Source organism: Artibeus jamaicensis, unplaced genomic scaffold (assembly GCF_021234435.1).
Source record: "Artibeus jamaicensis isolate MK-2021 breed Jamaican fruit bat unplaced genomic scaffold, CSHL_Jam_final contig_548, whole genome shotgun sequence".
In the NCBI taxonomy this organism is placed as follows: domain Eukaryota; kingdom Metazoa; phylum Chordata; class Mammalia; order Chiroptera; family Phyllostomidae; genus Artibeus; species Artibeus jamaicensis.
In genome coordinates, this window is record NW_026521883.1 from 13,578,414 (window position 1) to 13,597,406 (window position 18,993).

The window sequence follows — 18,993 nt, forward strand, 5'->3', positions numbered from 1 at the left end:
TCTCATAAAAACCTTGAGAGAGAAATCTGCACCCACCCATCTGATCTCACTAAGCCCGGGAAGTTCTCCACTGCCCTTGCTCCGGCTCTTCACCCCCACCGCTGCCTTCTTCCGGCCTTGTCCTCCCCTGCACGCCCCCCGCCGCCCAGGGCCCCCTCACCATACATTCTAAGATCATTTCCCGCTCAGGAAATATGTATATTAAATGAGGTTATACACATGAACAAGGCATTTGTAGCACAAGAAATAAGCATTTCTGCAAAGTAGTTCTGTCAAGATTCCTCAGTGCCTCGGGGTATTAGTTATCTAATGCTGCACATATAACACACAGACCCAAAATGTGGTGACTTTCAACAAGACATATTCATTGCCTCAGTTTCCACAGATCAGATGTGGGTGTGGCTGGGCCGGGTGTCTCTGGCCCCACCTCTATCTCGTGAGGTTACTGTAAAGCCGCCAGGGCTGCAGTCCCATCCAGAAGTTTGATTTGGGGTTGGGGAATCCACTCCATTTCTTCTTACAGTGGTAAGATAAACATAAAATTGATCAGTGTCCCTGTTTTTAAGAGTACGGTTCAGTGGCATTAGGTACATTCACATAGTTATGAACCACGACCAGAAGGTTTTCCTCTTCACGGCTGCAACTATACCCACAAAACCCGAATTCCTCTCCTCTCCCCGACCCTCCAGCCCCTGGCAGCTACCACGCTGCTCTCTGTATCTCTGAGTCTGACTCTTCCAGCTGCCCCACACACGAGGAATCGTACAATAGTTGTCTTTTGGTGACCAGCTTATTTCATTTAGCATAATAGTTCATGCTATGCATATACCATGTGTCAGAATGCCCTTCCTGTTTGGGGCTGGATAGTGTTCCATTGTACGTATCTACCGCTTTTGCTCGTCCACTCTTCCATCAGTGGACGTTTGGGGGCTCCCACCTTTTGGCTGTTAGAAATGAAGCCGTAATGAGCGCAGGTGTGTGACGACCCGCGTCCGCTCATTTCAGGCCCTTGCACCGAGGGCTTCAGTTCCCTGGCACGCCGCCTGGCCCCTCCTGGACGCTGCTTACGGACGGAGCCCCGCCCTCCCCACGACTCTCCCGGTCCCAGCAGGTCTGCCACGACTGCAGTGCCTGACTCCCCCCACCACGCGGTTTCCACAGCAAGGTAAGAGGAGCACTTCCTAGGGCATCATTTTTACCTCACACTAAAAGACTTTGAAAAATCATACACCACATTCTTTGGAAATTTTACTCTTTTTATTGCAAATTTCTGGTAAAGGAAAGAACACGGAAGCTGATTCTCATTTAAACTTTGGTGATAAGAATAAGCTCACAACCTCCCCGGTGTGTGATTCGCCACTGGGGCCTTCCATAGGCCCTGAGGCCTGCGTCCCATCCCAAGTCAGAGGCCCTGACTTGATGGGGGGCGGGGCCAGGCCAGGCACCAGTAGCTCTGTGGACTCCCCAGGTGACAGCAACATGTAGCCAGAGCTCATGACATGGACTTGGCAGCATCAGAAGCACCTGAGCCACTCAGCAGACAGCTGAGCATCCCCAGCCCCTACCTGTCTCTAGCGGTCTCCTCTGCCCCTCCTCCAGGCGCCCAGGCCCCCTGTTCGGAGACCCCTGAGGGGAGAGCCGCCAGAAGGGCCCTGGCTCTCTGCTCTGCTGCAGCTTGTGCTTAACACGTGGAGAACTGAGCTGCACGGGCTGCTCTATTGCAAAAGGAAATTCACTTTCTGATTGCAAAAGAGCATTAACCATTTCTTTTCATTGGTCAGTGGAAATAGTCTTCCTATATTGAAATGCAAGGATTCGTGACAAAATAAGGAAAAACATGTTGGATGACATATTCCTTATATGACTTCTCAGGTCCAAATTAAAAAAAATTTTTTTTGTCAAGCCATCGAGGGTTAAATATTATGTACTTTAGCAGCATATTTTATATGGGTAAACAGTAATAGCCAGTGAGATATTTCATTTATGATTTCTCCTAAAAGTAGAAAACACTTTGATTTTCCTGAGTCCTCATCAAACAAAGAAAAAGATTTTAAAGTTTTAAAAGTATTCCTGTTTTCTTTCTCCGGGGCACCCTCACAGTTTAGCACGGTGTGTGTCTCGTTGCCGGTTGGCACGTACACGGTGGACAGACAGCACTGGCGCCGACACTCAGTGACTAGTTCCACACGGCGACTGAAGAGAAAACACCCATCATCTACAAAGTTGCTCAAAATGAAAGTTTCTTGACAGTGTTATAAATGCAATATCAGTTCGAGTCTCCGTCCATACAAAAGTATGAATTTCTATTTCATTAATAATAGTGAGTGGTCAGTGTCTTAACGGCGATAAAGTTTAGACTTTAAAAAATACATAAGATCCCATTTTTATATCATAATTCTGATATAGTATTATCATGCCTTCTATTTTGTTCACAAAACTTGGGTAGGGTACAGTGCATTGACGTGATAAGACCAAGGCACAGGAATACAGAAAGTATATATAAACTTGAGCACTTTGTGCCAAATTTGGAAACATTTAGAGAGTAGATCACAAAGCCTGAAAAATCCTCACACCCTATGATGATTAATGGACAATCAATCAGTTGTGCAATAAACAGACTATTAACCACCATTTTGTTATTAAATATATGGCTATCACTATACGGGCTGTGGATAATTGAAAAAAGTTTTCAATATTAAAACCTGGTATAACTAGGTGGTCAATGTAGGTATTGTACCTTGCATTGTCTAGATAATTGTCCTAAGGTTCCATTTTAATTTTTAATCTATATGGCAGTTTTCAATTTTTAAACAATTTTCATTATATAAGTGGTGGGGTTTTTCCAAATGTTAAGTCCCTTCCCCCTACAAAAGACAGAAGAGTTATCAGAAGATAACCAACATAAGAAATGTACAGACAACAATAGTAAAAATCCAACTACTGACTCAAAGGTTGAATTCTAAACCATCAGGACATTCTCTTAATTTATGGTGAGGAGCAACACATTTCTGTGACAATTCATTGGTTTCTTAATTTAAAAAATCACTGTGACATTTTCAAAATAGTAAGGTCTTAGCTAGAGCATCAAGCATTGAAGGAAAATTAAGTTGGAAAACTTAGTCTTTTCATTCATAAAGTGAAGGCAATAAGAGCCTTTCCAAATTAGGGAGTGAAGGGAGGATATCCCACTGAATTTACAGAAGTGGATATAAAGTGGTAAAAATTGTATTTAATACTTTTAAAGATAGAGTGTTTTCAAGACTCAAGGTAAACATTTAGATCCATGAAAACACATTTCTTGGCACATGCACGCATGAATAGGACAATTCCAAATACCACAACAACCTGGCTACAGAAGTATCTAACTCCCACACCGACTGGCAAAACCGCCTTTGAGGTCCTCTCCCAACTCCCTTCACATGGGAGCTTCTGGCTTCTGCATCTGTTGGATTTGCTTCTGCAGGTGATCCTTGTCCAGTTTCATCTTGGCTTCGAGAACTTGCCTGAGGGATCCTATGCTTTCGTAGATGGCTGTAAACCCTTTAAGGAGAGGTAAATTTCACAAGCGTTAATATTTGTTTTCAAAAATGTATCAAATTCTACAAATTCCACATATTTGACTAAGCATATAGTCACAGTTGATTTGGCCAAAAAGTATCGATAGATGCTAAAACGAATGGAGTAAAACTTTGCTGGGAAACAGGATAGTTACATAGTTTCACAGTATCTCCCTACAGGTTATTTTTTAATTATAAAGGGGAAGAGGATGATTACAATGGAGAAACCTGGCGGTTACACTTTAACCAAAGGATCAGAGCCAACTTCACCAACACTGAGAGAATCATCATCATGTACCTTCTGGTAAGGTACCTAGGGAAGGACACATAACTTCTGTGGCATTTCTGTCCAAAACCTACAACCCAAATCTAAGTGAGAGGAAGCAAACAGACCCAAACTGTGGGACATTCCACAAAGTCCTGGACTGTATTCTTTAACGATGTCAACATCACTAAGGAATGGATCCATATTAAAAGAGACTAAATAAAGAAGCATGATAATTAAATACATGATATGTGATTCTGGATTAGAACCTAGGTCAGGGAAGGTTTGCTATAAAGAAAACAATGGTGAAAGTTGAATATTGAAACATATTTCATCAGTATTACACTGTACTACAGTTGTTTAAGAGAATGAATGTCCTTGTTCTTAGAGCATATAGTTGAAACGTCTTAGAGTATATAGCTTGAAATAATAAAGGGATAAAAAGGCATCATAACTTCTGAAATGTACTCTCAAATGATTTAGAAAAAAACTGTATTCACACAGCCACATACGAGCACACACAGAGAAAGAAATTAAACAAATTCCTAAAACATTAACAATTGGTCAATCTAGACAGAAGGCATATTGAGTTTTTGAACTGTTCTTACACTTTTTCTAAATCTGAAATTATTTCAAAATAAGAAAATAGAAAATGAAAAAATTTCCCCATCAAAAGAGAATTTTGTACTATTCTGTATTCCTCTTGGTCTTTAAAATAAATGTTTGAAAGGTCTTGTGTTCATTCATATAATTAGAGTTTTCTTTCAGGAAATTTCCTTTATGTTGCAATTCATGAAAAATAGGTATAAACGTTATGTATTAAAACTATTGTTTCTTATTGAGTGGAAAGACATACAAATTAATAAATAAAAGAGCGGGTCACTGATCAGCATGCAGAGCATGCACTGTCATTTGAAAAAGCACATGCATGTATATCCTATATGTATAGAAAGATATACATAAAAATGACCTCTGGATTAAAGAAGGCATGAGTATTTTAAAAAATATTTTGTGCTTTATGACTTCCCATTAAGAAATGTATTAATTTTGTAAGAAAAAATAAATATTTTTAATTAGATTCATATGCATTCTTATTAGGTACTAAATAGTAAAAACCTCAATGGTATATTGATTAGATGATAGTAAATTCACTCAGGAAATGATGCAAAGTAAAACACAGATGAAATATTCAAATACCAAATTCTAATAGCCCAAAGACCAAGAAAGAGAATTCATTTTTATCTTTACAAGTTCTTCAATGCATACACTTAATTGTGGCTTCTACTTAAATAACAGACTTCAGTGGTAACGACAAAATTATTCTTGGGATAACTAAGACTTTTATCTCCATGCAGCAAAAGCACAATGGTTCCACACAAGGAAACGATGGAATCACGGAACTGGAGGAGCGAGGAGACCATTTCGGCCTCCTTCTCACACGCCAAGACTGTTTGCTCTTTCCTGACCATGACCAACCCGCTTCCACGTGAACACTTTCAGTGACAAAGAGGCCTCAAACTCTCAAAGCCGCCAGTGTCTTTTCAGGACCAGTCAGTCCATCGAGGATACAGTCAGCCCTCACTTAACAATAGGTTCTGCCACCTTAAACAAATTAACAGTAACAAAACCAATTTTACCACAGCTAGATGACACAAAGAAGAGTTTTAAAATGATGCTCAGTGTTGATCCTTATTTGAGGACCTGTTTTGCTTCTGCCTCATATTGAGTTAAAAGCTGTCTTCAGCCCTGGCTGCTGTAGCTCAGTGGATTGAGTGTCGACCTGCGAACCAAAGGGTTGCCAGTTTGATTCCCAGTCAAGGCACATGGCTGGGTTGTAGGCCAGGTCCCCAGTAGGGGGCACATGAGAAGCAATCACACATTGATGTTTCTCTCCCTTTCTAAAAAAAGCTGTCTTCAGGTAAAGTTCACTTACTAGTTCCAGTTCTGTATTCCTCACTCCGCATGTAAACCTAATCTCTCCTTTCACGACAGCACTTCAGAAATAGAAACCAGCTCTCGCTGACATTTTCTTCCAACCGAGTGTGAATTAATGGGCCCTGTTAACTTTTGAGTAGAGGAAAACCATTCATTGCCATGGTGGTATATTGCCAGCAGTATAGAAAAAAAAAAAAGCCTTTATAAGCCTCTCAGAGATATGTGCTTAGCTCTGGGACACACTGACCTTGGCTATGAATTTAAAAGAATCTGTAGGCAGCGCTAAAGAAAGTGTACATCAATTGCAAGCCAAGCAATTTTCATTTTGTTCGCATGTCCCTTATGGTGGCTCTTCATGAACTTGGAATTAAAACAATGTTTTGGTCAATACAGCACAGCTACTTACAAAACCGCCCGAGGACATTTCACTGCTGTTACCACCACCAGCATCGTGGGAGCTTGAGGGGAATACTGCTGTGTTTTTGCCGTGTATAAAGTGCACCCAAGTTTTCAGCCTAAACTTTTAAGAAAAAAACTTAAAAAATGTTTTAATTCAATTTTTATTTACTTATATTTAGATATTTGGGGGTTTTTTTGTATTATAAGGGAATTTTAGGCCTGGTTGGTATAGCTCAGTGAATTGAGTGTGGGCTGTGAACCAAAGGGTTGCCAGTTCAATTCCCAGTCAGGGCACATGTCTGGGTTGCAGGCCAGGTCCCCAGTGGGAGCCACGTGAGAGGCAACCACACACATTGACGTTTCTTTCCCTCTCTTATTCCATCCCTCCCCCTCTCTGTAAAAATAAATAAATAAAATATTTTAAAGGGGGGATTATAGCATTTATTTTTGAGCATATCGTAGTACGAGAAATTTTATGTAACAAATAATTACAAAACACAAGAACATACAAGGTATTGCGGTACTATCCATGTATAATGCACATCCGTATCTTCCTTCAAAAATGTGGGCCAAAAGTATGCATTAGACACAACAAAATACAGTAATTTGATGGGTTTTAGATGCAACAGAAAATAAACCGTGCGAGCTGAGTCTTTCTGGCCTACCAGCATCGACCTCGGCTTTCACTCCCTTCAGGTCCGCACTCATCTGCAGCTCCAGCTTGCTGATGCGCCCGTGCAGCTTCTCCTCCTCCGCTCTGGTTCTCTGCACTTCCACGTGCTTCTTTTGACTCTCTTCTATCTTGTCAAGTCTGGCTGACATCTGGCTGAGCTTCTTCTCCACGTCCCTTTCACTGGCTCCCTGAGATCCATATAAGAATTGCACCTGATTACTCCCCCAAAAAGTCTGTATGGCATTTGCATCGGCTAGAATGGCACTTAACAAGAGTCTGCAGGGAACAGAATTGCAGAGGTTGCTCGCTGGTCACCCTAATATCCATTATCCTTTTTTTTTCTTAACAGACCCTCGATTTACAGCTGAGTATAAGGTCACCCAGAATAAAGGCAACATTTTCTACTGTCTCCTGATTTGGGGGCAGCCATATGATTAGGTTGTGGCCAATGAGATGCAAGTTCAAGTGTATGTGGTAGCTTCCAGGAAAAATTAAAAGCCGGCTGAGGCATACCCTTGCCCTTTCCTTTTTTCTTCTTTTCCTGGGATTCAGACATGATGACTGGAGCTCTAGCAACCTTCTTGAACTATGAGGACAAGGGTCACTCTCTAAGATTGGCAATTAAGCCAGAAATATCCTGGGTCACCGAGGACTGACAAGCTACCACATCAGCTCTGCAATTCCTGTGTCCAGATATCCTCTATGTGAAAGAGAAATAAGCTTTTTATCTTATTAAAGCCACCATTATCCTAAGGTTTACTGTTAGTTATTAGGCCAACCCACATGTAAAAATAACATGATCTGAAGACCCAGAAGCCTATAAATGTATTAGCATAAATCTAAATAAATGAATCAGTAGATATGATAAAAACGTGAAGGACATTTAAAGAAATATTGGATACAGTAAATTATTTCCTTCCTTTCCCTTCCCACTGTGCCTCATTGGTAGGGGAACCAGGTGAGCTCTGGAGGCCAGGACTACAAACTCTAAGCCGTAGGTGGGCCATGGCATGACAAAGCGCTCGCAGTGCTGTTCAATGCACGGCCTGCAGTTCAACAGCTGGGCACTCAGAGAGCAGAGCCAGAGGTGCCAGCTACACCAGTCTCTTCTGCTCCATCAAAGTCCAACAGGAGGAAGCAGTGCAAGAAAAGAGAAGGGAGAGGGAGATGCTCAGGCTAAATAACCAAACCAAGAAAGGGCCTGCTAAGTACTGGTTTCAGAGTCCAGTGATTTTGAATACTGGGTAGGCAAGGGCTTTCTCAACATCGTTTTTGAACAGTTCTACAAATCTTAGTCCTGAGGGAGAGTGGGGTAAAAGGAGAAGGAAGCTGGAAAAGAAAACAGTGAATTCTCTTTACATGTTGCACAACAGCATCTTATACTGTAGTTACAGTGTGACTGGGGGACCTGGAGGGGAAATCCAACCAAGACTATTTTTACCAGATCGTGAAATTAAAACAAGCCAGGTTGAACTTTGTAATTGCTTGTTTCATTTAGAAAAGCAGATGGGCAATTTGGTTTGTTAAGGTCTTCACTTAAATTCATCTTTGCTGGAAATACTAAAATTTTCTACTTAACTTTTGTTAACCAAAACAAATCAACGCTCTCTATCTCTTTATAACAAATACAAAGAATCAATATGAACCTCAGAAATGGATCCTCAGGCAAGACAAAACCGCACAGCTTAATGTGGTGCTAAGTGAATCGGTGATAAATTACCCGGTATTACTGAGACACTGCAGGCCCCCACCAACTAATTTTACCACGTTATTGCTAAACATCAATACCTACGCTGTTTTCCTTAACAACCAAGGAAAGCTGATCGATTTTCTGTAGAAGTTCTTTTTCTATCCGTTCTTGTTCCTGTTGCAGCCAGTTCCGAGCCGATAAAATCTGGTTACTGAGTTCCTCAATTGTACCTTTAAATCTACAATAAAGGAGACAGCAAGTTAGATATAGAACTATTTGAAAATTACATCAAGCAACCTTAGTCTCTGACTATCAAATGTCTCATGAGCGGGTCAGTAGTAAACTGTGCTCATTCAGAATTACCGCTTACCTTTTCTTGGAATTGCATTTAGCACTTTTGGGGGACGGGGCGGGGAGGGGAAGAGGATGTAACAGAAAAGCGCCTGATGATACTTTCTACCCATGAACAACTGACAGAGTGGGCATTGCAGTGTCAGAGTCACACAAAGCCACACCAGGTGCTAGTCTTCGCAGTTCAGAGGGTCCCCTAGTGCTCCTGGCTCAGAGGACACTGTCCAGGTGCGCCTCCAGGCTCCCTTATTTCCCTGGACTTCTCCTCCACCTGCCTGCCTCCCTTTCCCTATAATGTTCTCCAAATTATTTTGGCCTCCAAACAGGTATTTTCTAATTTAAATTTAAAAAAATTTTTGAAAGAAAAAATAACCCAAGCCTTCATTTCTCTTGTTCTTTCCCTTTCCAAATACCTTAAAATAACACCTCCCACTTGCTGGCTTCTTTTAATTACTTTTTTATTACTCTTATTGTGAAATGTAATGAAAGTGCAAAAGAATATATGTCTTAAATTATGATAACAAAATAAACACCCATTGTTTTAAAACCCCTAATTATCTGCAATATCTGTTTGCCTCTTTTTCCGTTTTAAGAAAACCTCAAATGTAGCCATCAGAGAGATGCAAATTAAAACCATAATGAGATAACACTTCATACCGGTTAGAATGGCCACCATAAACAAACAACAAGTGCTGGTGAGGTTGTGGAGAAAAGGAAATCCTAGTGCACTGTTGGTGGGAAGGCAGGCTGTGCAGCCACTGTGGAAAACAGAAAACTAAAAATTTTCTCAGAAAACTAAAAATGGATCTGCCTTTTGACCCAGCAATTCCACTGCTGGGATTATAACCTAAGAACCTTAAAACATCAATATCAAAGAACCTATGCACCACAATGTTCATAGCAGCACAATTTATAATGGCCAAGTGTCAGAAGCAACCTAAGTGCCCGTCAGTGAATGAGTGGATCAAAAAACTGGTACATTTACACAATGAAATACTAGGCAGCAGAGAGAAAGAAGGAGCGCCTACCCTCTGTGACAGCACGGATGGAACTGGAGAGCATTATGCTGAGTGAAAGAAGCCAGGTGGTAAAAGACAAATACCATATGATCTCACCTATAAGTGAAACCTAATCAACAAAACAAACAAACAAGCAAAATATAACCAGACACATTGAAATTAAGAACAAACTGACAGTAACCAGAGGGGAGGTGGGAGGGGACAATAAGGGGAAAAGAGGGAAGGGTTGTCAAGGAACAAGTATAGGGGATACATGGACAAAGCCAACAGGGAGTAGGATGGAGAGCGGGAGGTGGGGATGGCTGGGTTTGGGGGGAGTGGGGGGGAATGGAGACAACTGTACTTGAACAAAAATTTTTTTAAGCAATAAATTATAGCTTTGAAAAAAAAGAGAAAAGATATATAAAAACTCACATGCTATATAATCTTCCTCCTTTTGAAAGCTAACTATTTTATCACCAGACTCCAGATTGCAGTGAGAGACAGAAGCACCAAAAAGATGGTGGAGGAAGAGAAGAGAAAGATGAAAAGCACATTTTCTTTTACAAAGTGCTCCAGAAAGGCAAATAAGGGCTTGAAATGTAACACACTCTTTTAATGGGGAAGACCTTTGCTATAATCTGAGTCATAGTCTTCTATGAGGCAGTAAATATTGATAGTTGGCCCAATATAAATCATCCTCTGTAGACAACAAGTGCATTTTGTAGTAGAAATATTAAAAAAAAAGAAGAAGAAGAAAGAAAATAAAAGGCAAGGAAAGGAAAGGGGAAAGAGAAAGAAAGCCTGCCTCAAATGTAAACTGGATACATGGCTGCCTAGCTGGAGACTACATTTCCCACCCTTCTTTGCAGCTAGGTGTGGTCACATGACTAAGTTGGACAATGATAAGTACAATTTCTGGGCCATTGAAAACAAAGATCTTTGGCCTCACCCAGGCAGGAAGCCAAGGCAGCAGCTGAGCCTAACTGTGGAGCACACCCTGCAGCCCTGTATAACCGGGAACACTGACCCCTGAACACAGCAGCTTTACTGAATTCATTTATTCTTACAGTTTTTGGGTGCAGTCTTAAGAGCTTTCTATATCATGTTTGCAAACAGGGATAATTTTACAATACTTTTTTAAATTTGAAAGTTTTTTGTTTTTATTGCCTGCTATCTCTGGCTAGCATTTGTGGTACTATGATGAATACAAGCGAGACTGGGCATGCTTGTCTTGTTCCTGGTCTCAGAGGAAAAACGTTCAGATTTTCATCATTGAGTATGATGTTAGCAGTGGCCTTATGACATATGGCCTTAATTAGGTTGGCGTACATTCCTTCTATACCTTCTTACTCCTCTTGCTTAAGAAGGAGAAGATACACTTTTTCTTAATTAGGTTTGTAATCTTTATCATGAAAAGGTGTTGAAATGCTTCTTCTGAGTCTGAGGAGATGATCTTATGATTTTTGTCCTTTGTTCTGTTAATGTGGTATATTACATTGATTGATTAGCCTATATTGAACCATTCTTACAGCCCAAGGATTAATCCTATTTGATTATGGTGAATGATCCCTTTAATGTACTTTTGAATTTGGTTGCTGGTATTTTGTTGAGAATTTCTGCATCTGTGTTCATCAAGGATATTTTCTTGTAGCATCTATATGTGGCTTTGGCATCAGGGTAATGCTGGCCTCATAGAATGAATTTGGAAGTGTTCCCTCCTCTCCAATTTTTTGGATGAGTTTGAACATGGTTGCCATTAATCCTTCTTCAAATATTTGGTAGAATTCATCCATGAAGCCATTTGGTCCTGGGCTTTTGTTTGTGAGGAGGTATTTGATTACTGATTCAATCTTCTTTGTGGGAGGAACTCCATCCAGCAGAGCTCTCCTGGCCACTGCGATGAGAAATAAATCATCCCAGACAAAATCTCGTTGTTCTGGCGGGAAAAAGGGTGGCGATTCCCTCTAGTGGAGAAAGCCCTGAGCCCTCCTCCCGAACGGCTTTCACTAGGAATGGTATGTGTAGGTGTGTACAGCCTACGTGCACAACTCATCGATCAATGTCAAAAGCCTATGCCATACACAAACAGGTATTATCTATAGATAACAATTGAAGGAACACAGAGATCTGTCATAGGTCAGGGTCTGCTAGCCATGCTGACACCAGACGGTCTTTAAGACGTGTTTCATGAGAAAAGAGTTTACTCCTTATGCCTTGAACTTAAATATCTGGTGTGTATCGACAGAACCATACAAAGCAAAGCAGAGCAAGCTTCAAAAGATACAAAGTGCATTTCAGGCCTGATTCCCACAGGAACCCCCAGTGTCAGAGTCGGGTCATGTCTGCCACCTGGGTTACCTGGTTTTCCAGGGAGACTTATAGCCCCTTTCAGAGCCTGCACTCACAGGGCTACACAGAGCAGTCCCCAACACTTCTTATTATTGTTCTGTTCAGATTCTCTTCATAACTCTGTATTGGTACGTTGTATATTTCCAGGAATTCATTGATTTTCTTCTAGGTTATCCAATTTGTTGGCATAATTGTTCATAGTAGTCTGTTACGATCCTTTGCATTTCTGTGGTATCAGTTGTAATGTCTCCTTTTTCATTTATAATCTTATTTATTTGAATCCTCTTTCTTTTTTTTCTTGGTTAGCCTGACTAAAGTTTTGTCTATTTGGTTTATCTTTCAAACAAACCAACAATTAATTTTGCTTATTTTTTCCATCTTTTAAAAATTGTTTTATATTTCATATTTCATTTATTTCTAGTTTAAGCTTTATTTTTTCTTTCTGCTACCTTTGAGATTAGTTTGTTATTCTTTTTCTAATCCATGGAAGTATAAAGTTAGGTTACTTATCCAAAACCTTTCTTTTTTCAAGATACACACTTTTATTAGTGTAAACTTCCCCCACAGAACTGCTTTTGCTGCATCCCATAAGTTTTGGTATATTGTGTTTCCATTTTTATTTATTTCAAGATTTTAAAATTTCCCTGTTGCTCTTCTTTGATACATTTATTATTCAGGAATGGGTTGTTTAGTTTCCAGTTTTGCTCCTGTTATTGATTTCTAATTTGATGCTATTGTGGTTTATAAAAAAAGAAAGAAAGAAAGGTACTTGGTTTTATTTCAATCTTCTTTAGCTTGTTAAGACTTGTTTTGTGGCCTAACATATGACCTATCCTAGAGGATGTTCTGTGTGTACTTAAGAAGAATGTGTTGGATGGAATGATCTATATACGTCTGTCATGTCTCTCGTTGGGCAGAGTTGCTTTCCACGCTCCATGGTAGTGGGGGCCACTGGCTGGGCTCCCTGTCCTGGCAGGGCCCTGGGTGAGCTGCGTCATCCTGTGGAGCCGATAACTGGGCTCTGAAGTTACCTCTGGTTGGGCGGGGTTGGAAGCTGTGTCCCCTGGCACATGGTGCTGCTGGCTGGACTCCACGACGGGACAGGGCTGCGGGCTGGCTCCACAACTGCACCTGATCAGGTGGGGCCCACACTGTACTCCCTGGCCAGGTGCTGCCCCTAGCTGGGCTCAGGTTCAGGCAGGACCACAGGCTGGGATTTGTGATCACAGGGCCTCGGGTTATGCTCCATAACTTAGCAGGCTGTGCTCCACTGTTGGGAGAGGTGACTGACCTGGCTCCCTGGTCAGGCAGGGCCACCACTGTGTACCTCGCAGCTGCGTGGAGCTGGAAGCCGCGCTCTGCAGCCGGTGGAGCTGTTGTCTGGGCTCCCCGGTCTAGGGCCACAGGCCACGTGCCGGGTTTGGGCAGGGTCGCTGGCTGGGTTCCCTGCCTGGGACTGGCCGTGCTCAGCAACCACGTGGGGCTCTTGGCTGCGGCCACTGTTCAGGCTCCCTGGTCCAGTCCACTCAGAGGCTACAGCTCTCATTTTTTATTATTATATTTCGAACAAGTTCTGTTTGGTCATTTAAATTCTGATGGGTCATTTTGGATAATCTCTTACCTCTTAGTCATACTTTTAAAATGTGTGTGTGAATACATACATACATACATGTACACGTACACTTATTTTACACAATACTTCCTACACATGTGGTACTCAGAATTCTGAGTCTGTTTTTTGTTGTTTCTTCTGACCCGATCCCATACGTGGCTTTTTTTCCTTGTGTTGTTGACAATATTTGATTGTAAATTCGTGTTCTTTAGTACTTCCTTTGTCTGTGGGAAGACATGAACACCGAGGATTTACATTTGCTTTGGCCAGGAATCTCAGGCCGCTACCGAATCAGGATCTTTCTAAGATAATTACCCACTGTGGTTTCCTTGAAGCCACTTAGGTAAGGTGCATCATAGTTCTAAATCCATATAGAGGTCGTGTTGTGATCCTGGACTTTTAAGAAATACCTTTTACTCCTCCACCCAGAGCTGAGATTCAGACAGGTAAGTGTCCTTACAACCGCTTTGTGGAGTGGGATTTCCCGTGGTTCACCCCACTGGTGTCTCACCCTTTGGGTCTCCAATACGTCCCTCTGTCTCACACAGGCCCCAAGCTTTGTCCCCTTTCCTCTGTGAACAGACTTTGTGTGTAGACTGCCAAACTTGAAATTGTAGGAAGAAAAATAAAGATGTTCACGTCTGCTGACTAGTAATATCTCCTAAGGAAATAATTCACAGAAGAAAAAAATACTAAAATGTTCATTTTCTTCCTGTGTGATCGAAGAAAGGATTAGAGAGCTCTTTCCACACTTGGCCAGCTTGTAGGCTCTATGAGAAATAGTGACATAACTCAATAATTATACAAACACACACAGAGGAAAGAAAAGGTGGTTTTCACAAGTAAATCGTTAAATTGGCAATGACACTGAAACAGCATTAACCATGGAGGCAATGAGATGCGAGGACTGGGAAAATGATTGACTTAAACTTTCCACCAGCCTCTACCAAAGTTCCCGTAGTCACCTTTAAAGAATAGATTAAGTCAGCCCTGGATGCTATAGCTCAGTGGACTGAGCACTGGCCTGCAAACCAAAGGTTGCTGGTTCATTCCCAGTCAGGGCACGTGCCTGAGTTGTGGGCCAGGTCCCCAGTGGCAGTGTGCAAGAAGCAACCACACATGGATGTTTCTCCCCTTCTCTTTCTCCCTCCCTTCCCCTCTCTCTAAAAATAAATAAAATCTTTAAAAAATATATTAAGTCAAATATACATAAATGCACACACCCACATATAAACATATACAGTCAATACTGGGTCGGCATTGGCAGGAAAATGCCACGCTCATGAAGTCATGACAGGAGGTGTATGGTCTGTGACTGAGCAGAAGAGCAGCAGGTGAGTTTCACTGCGGGCAGGGACAGTGACTCTAACGGGTCGCTGTAAGAACGTGGGAAAGTATAACAAACTAGAGGACACTAACTAGAGAGCTCCACCTCACCCTGGTGCAGACCTCCCCCACCCGGACTGCCCAACGGTGTGCCCCTAACAGCCATGATGTCTCCGTCGCTGCTTCCGCCCCTTGTGATCCGTTTCCAACTGCAATCAAGGCCATTGATAAAAATTTCATATATATGGATATATGTCACTTCATCTGCTTAAAATACCCCAGGGGCTCCTTCCCGCTCTAGTGGTGGGACAGAAGGCCCGACCGAGGTCCACAAGGCCCCGCAAGCTGGCCCGCCTCCTCCTCGGTCGCACCTCTCTGCTCCAGCCCTCACTTCCCCTCAGCCTCAGTCCTGGCCGGTTTGCCATCTTGCAGGTTCTTTTTTTTTTTAATCCTTACCCAAGCACATGCTTGATGATTTTGGAGAGAGGGGAAAGGAAGGGAGGAAGAGAAAGAGAAAGAGAGAGGGAGGTAGAGGGAAACATCCATTGGTTTCCTCTTTTACACCCCCCACCAGGGAACGAACTTGCAACCCAGGCATGTTGCCCTGACTGGGAATAGAACTGGCGACCTTTCAGTTTACAGGATGATGCTCCAACCAAGTGAGCCACACCAGCCAGGGCCACAATTCTCCCAAAGACAGGCTATTCCATCCCCTGTATTCCCAACTCCCTCTTCACCCAACGAATCCACTCACCCTTCACTTCTCACTTCCAGCACGGCTTCCTCAGGACGGCCCCACAGCCAAGCCCCTGTTATTGCCCCTCACAGCACCACTGTGTCAGCTTCCTGTGGCTGCTGTGACAAATGACCACCCACGTGGGGGCAAAAAACAACACATCTACTTTCTCCCAGTTCTGAAGGCCAGAGGCCTGAAATCAGGTTCCCTGGACTGAAGTGGAGGCGTGAGCAGTGGTGGTTCCTTCTGAAACTCTGAGGGGAGAACCATTTTCTTGCCTTTTTCAGCGTCCACAGCTTGTGGCCCCTTCCTCCTGCCTTCCCACTCCCATCTCTGCTTCTGTGTCACATGGTCCTCTGTCCTGACCCTGACCTTCCTGCCTCCCTCTCACAGGGACTTGAAGGGGTGGCATCAGGTTTACCCAAATAACCCAGGATAATTTACCCACTTCAAAATCATAATCATATATGCAAAGTCCCTTTTTACTATGCAAGAGGCCATATCCACAGGTAACATGGTGACATGGGGGGACCATTATCCGTCCTACCACACCGTGTCCCTCTTCTTCAAAGCACTTAATCACTATTGGTAATAATGTAGCAAATGCTAATTTTAGTCATTAATGGATGCTCATCAATCCCTGGACTGTAAACCGCACAAGGATAGGAATAGAGTGTGTTTCTCATCATTACTTATCCTCAGCACCTGGGCCAGTGCTCACGTGTTTTCTCAAATGAATAGATAGATTACTGTCCACCCACCAAACCCCAAAACTAGGAAGGCAAAGTGACAGCATGCTACCCGGAAACTTTTCCTTTGAACTTCCAGTTGTTTACGCAATAAATAAAAACCAAGAGGGAAAAACAGTGCAGTATTAAGAAGTTCATGAAGAACTTCTACCAAAGTAAAGATGTCTCTGAGTTATCACTTACTTCGTGTCCAAGAGCTGCAGCTGGTGGTTGCTGTCCCTGTGGGACATCTTCAGCTTGGTGCTTTGCTCCGATATCGACAAGTCCACTCTGTTCAAAAGCTGAGAGATCTGGAAAAGAGACTTGGCTTGTACTAGCGCATCCACCTGCTCAGAGGTCATTCCAGGAGGCATTCCGTAAGCTGCATTCAAGGCACAGGAGGTGCAGATTCGGTCTAACTGAGGACGTTCACCTAGGAGTGCACCTCGTTGGCCCACTTCCCTTTTCTCTCACACGCACCCATCACCCATCAAGTCGTGCACCGAGCTCTCTGAGGAGCAAGTGTCTGCCCAGAACACTACCTCCACCTGCTGGCACAAATACGGTCACTGTCACCTGGACAGTTTTACCACTGATGGAACTGCTGGTCACAGAGAACAGGATTTTTTTTTTCAGATCTTATTTATTTATTTTTAGAGGGGAAGGGAGGGAGAAATAGAGAGAGAAACATCAATGTGTGGTTGCCTCTCATGTGGCCCCCACTAGGGACCAGGCTGGCGACCCAGGCCTGTGCTCTGACTGGGAATCAAACTGGTGACCCTTTGGTTCATAGCCCGGGCTCAATCCACTGAGCTACACCAGCCACGGCATGAACGGAATTCTTATTGCTTACAAAACCCGCTAAGGTCCCGGACTTACCCCAGGTTGTTAAGTCACCGGAACATATGATTTGTGAAGAAGGTCCCTCTCACTCCTTCCTCCCACTGTTTACCCAGTCGCCTCATCTCTTTATTAACATTTCATACAAAACGAGTGCTATATGAAACTTCTTTATTTTCTGCAAGTATGATGTTCAGTGTTCCTTACTTAAAGACTCATGGAACACGTATTTATCAAGTCCAGAACAAAGAAAAAAATATATCTTTTTATGGCTTTCTATTCTACATGGCTTGGCTACCAGAAAGCTTAATATTTCCTTAGCATTTATTTTTCTGGCCTATCCTCACTCTTCTGTGATAAAAGTTATTGAACTAAAAGTAATTGGACTTACTGCCATTCTATTCTTCTTTTTATGGCTTTATAATACCTGTGTTTTTCATTTACTGGATGTAGTTAAGACACAGTGTTTTTAATCCAACAAGTTGACCAGACGCCCCACATTCCTGGAACAGTCCCTTTTTAAATGAAGAATAGTAAGTAGAGCAAATATTGTGGGCAAAGTCCTACAACGACAGGCCCCGTTCTGGCAAAGGGGAAGTTTTAAGTGGCCAAAAAGCACACGGTAAAACGCCAAGAACTTTGCTTTGTAAAATTACTCTATAAACTCCAAGGCAGAATACTCTGAAAATGCATTAGCCAGCTTATCCTCAAGCTTTGTCCCGACTGTTCCCCAGGTACAGACTATGGGACGGGGCAGCACATACAATGAGTCCCAGTGGACAGAGCAACATTTCCTCAAACCCAAAATTGGGACGACTGGCAGGTAAAAGAATGCTGATCACTTATGTGTGTGAGAGGTAGTTTTCGAGTTATAATTTAGAATGTCTAAAGTATATTAATTGTTGTAAGAGTGAGAGAAAAGAATCTTTGAAATTAGGACTATACCGACAAATCTCAGTGGTTTGGTTGCCACACTCAGGAAGTGCCACTCCGGTGACGTGGAAGGAAGGAGAAGCCAAGAAAAGAGATGATGCTTACTTACGCTGGGTGCCCTACCTACCGTGTCCTGTAAGAATCAGTCAGCGCCACGTTATTCTTAGCTTGGAACAATGACCACTTTTAACTGGCTGCCTGAAGCAGGCCGTACCTGTCCCTCTGCGTCTTTGATTTTCGTTTCCAAGATAAGTTTGGCAGCTTGCTGTTCCTTGTTCAGGTGCTGAAGCCCCTCGTAGGTCGTTTTGTGCTCGGCAGAGAGTCTGGCTATGCTGGCGTCACATCTGTCCGGGCAAACAACAAAGCCTATTCTCATTAAAGGGTGAAAACAAGTGCCAAAACTCCCTTACATACTATAAAATGCATGACTCTCCTCAAAGAAACTGCCTATGAGTCATTCTTTTTAACAGAGGTTCACAGGAATTCAGAGAGCTGCCCTCATTACGGTTTTTACGTTGAACCACAGGGGTATGCTTAATAAGACCAGGGACATAACCATCAAAGGGCAACAGCTTTACAGGGCTCATGACTACAAAAC

The 18,993-nt window shown here is 42.6% G+C and overlaps 1 protein-coding gene across 11 annotated transcripts in view; it reads right to left on the minus strand.

The window, feature by feature from the left end:
- Positions 1-1,409: 1,409 nt before the first annotated feature.
- Positions 1,410-18,993, minus strand: part of FAM81A (family with sequence similarity 81 member A) — a 127,960-nt gene continuing 110,376 nt past the window's right edge. For all 11 annotated transcript variants that reach the window (XM_053670101.1, XM_037151026.2, XM_053670102.1 and 8 more), the window contains 5 exons: positions 18,610-18,739; positions 16,827-16,933; positions 8,622-8,757; positions 6,822-7,017; positions 1,410-3,540 (listed from right to left, as the gene is read on the minus strand). In XM_053670101.1, coding sequence (XP_053526076.1) covers positions 3,416-3,540; positions 6,822-7,017; positions 8,622-8,757; positions 16,827-16,933; positions 18,610-18,739 — 694 coding nt within the window. In that variant the 3' untranslated portion in view covers positions 1,410-3,415. The remainder of the gene's footprint in view (positions 3,541-6,821; positions 7,018-8,621; positions 8,758-16,826; positions 16,934-18,609; positions 18,740-18,993) is intronic.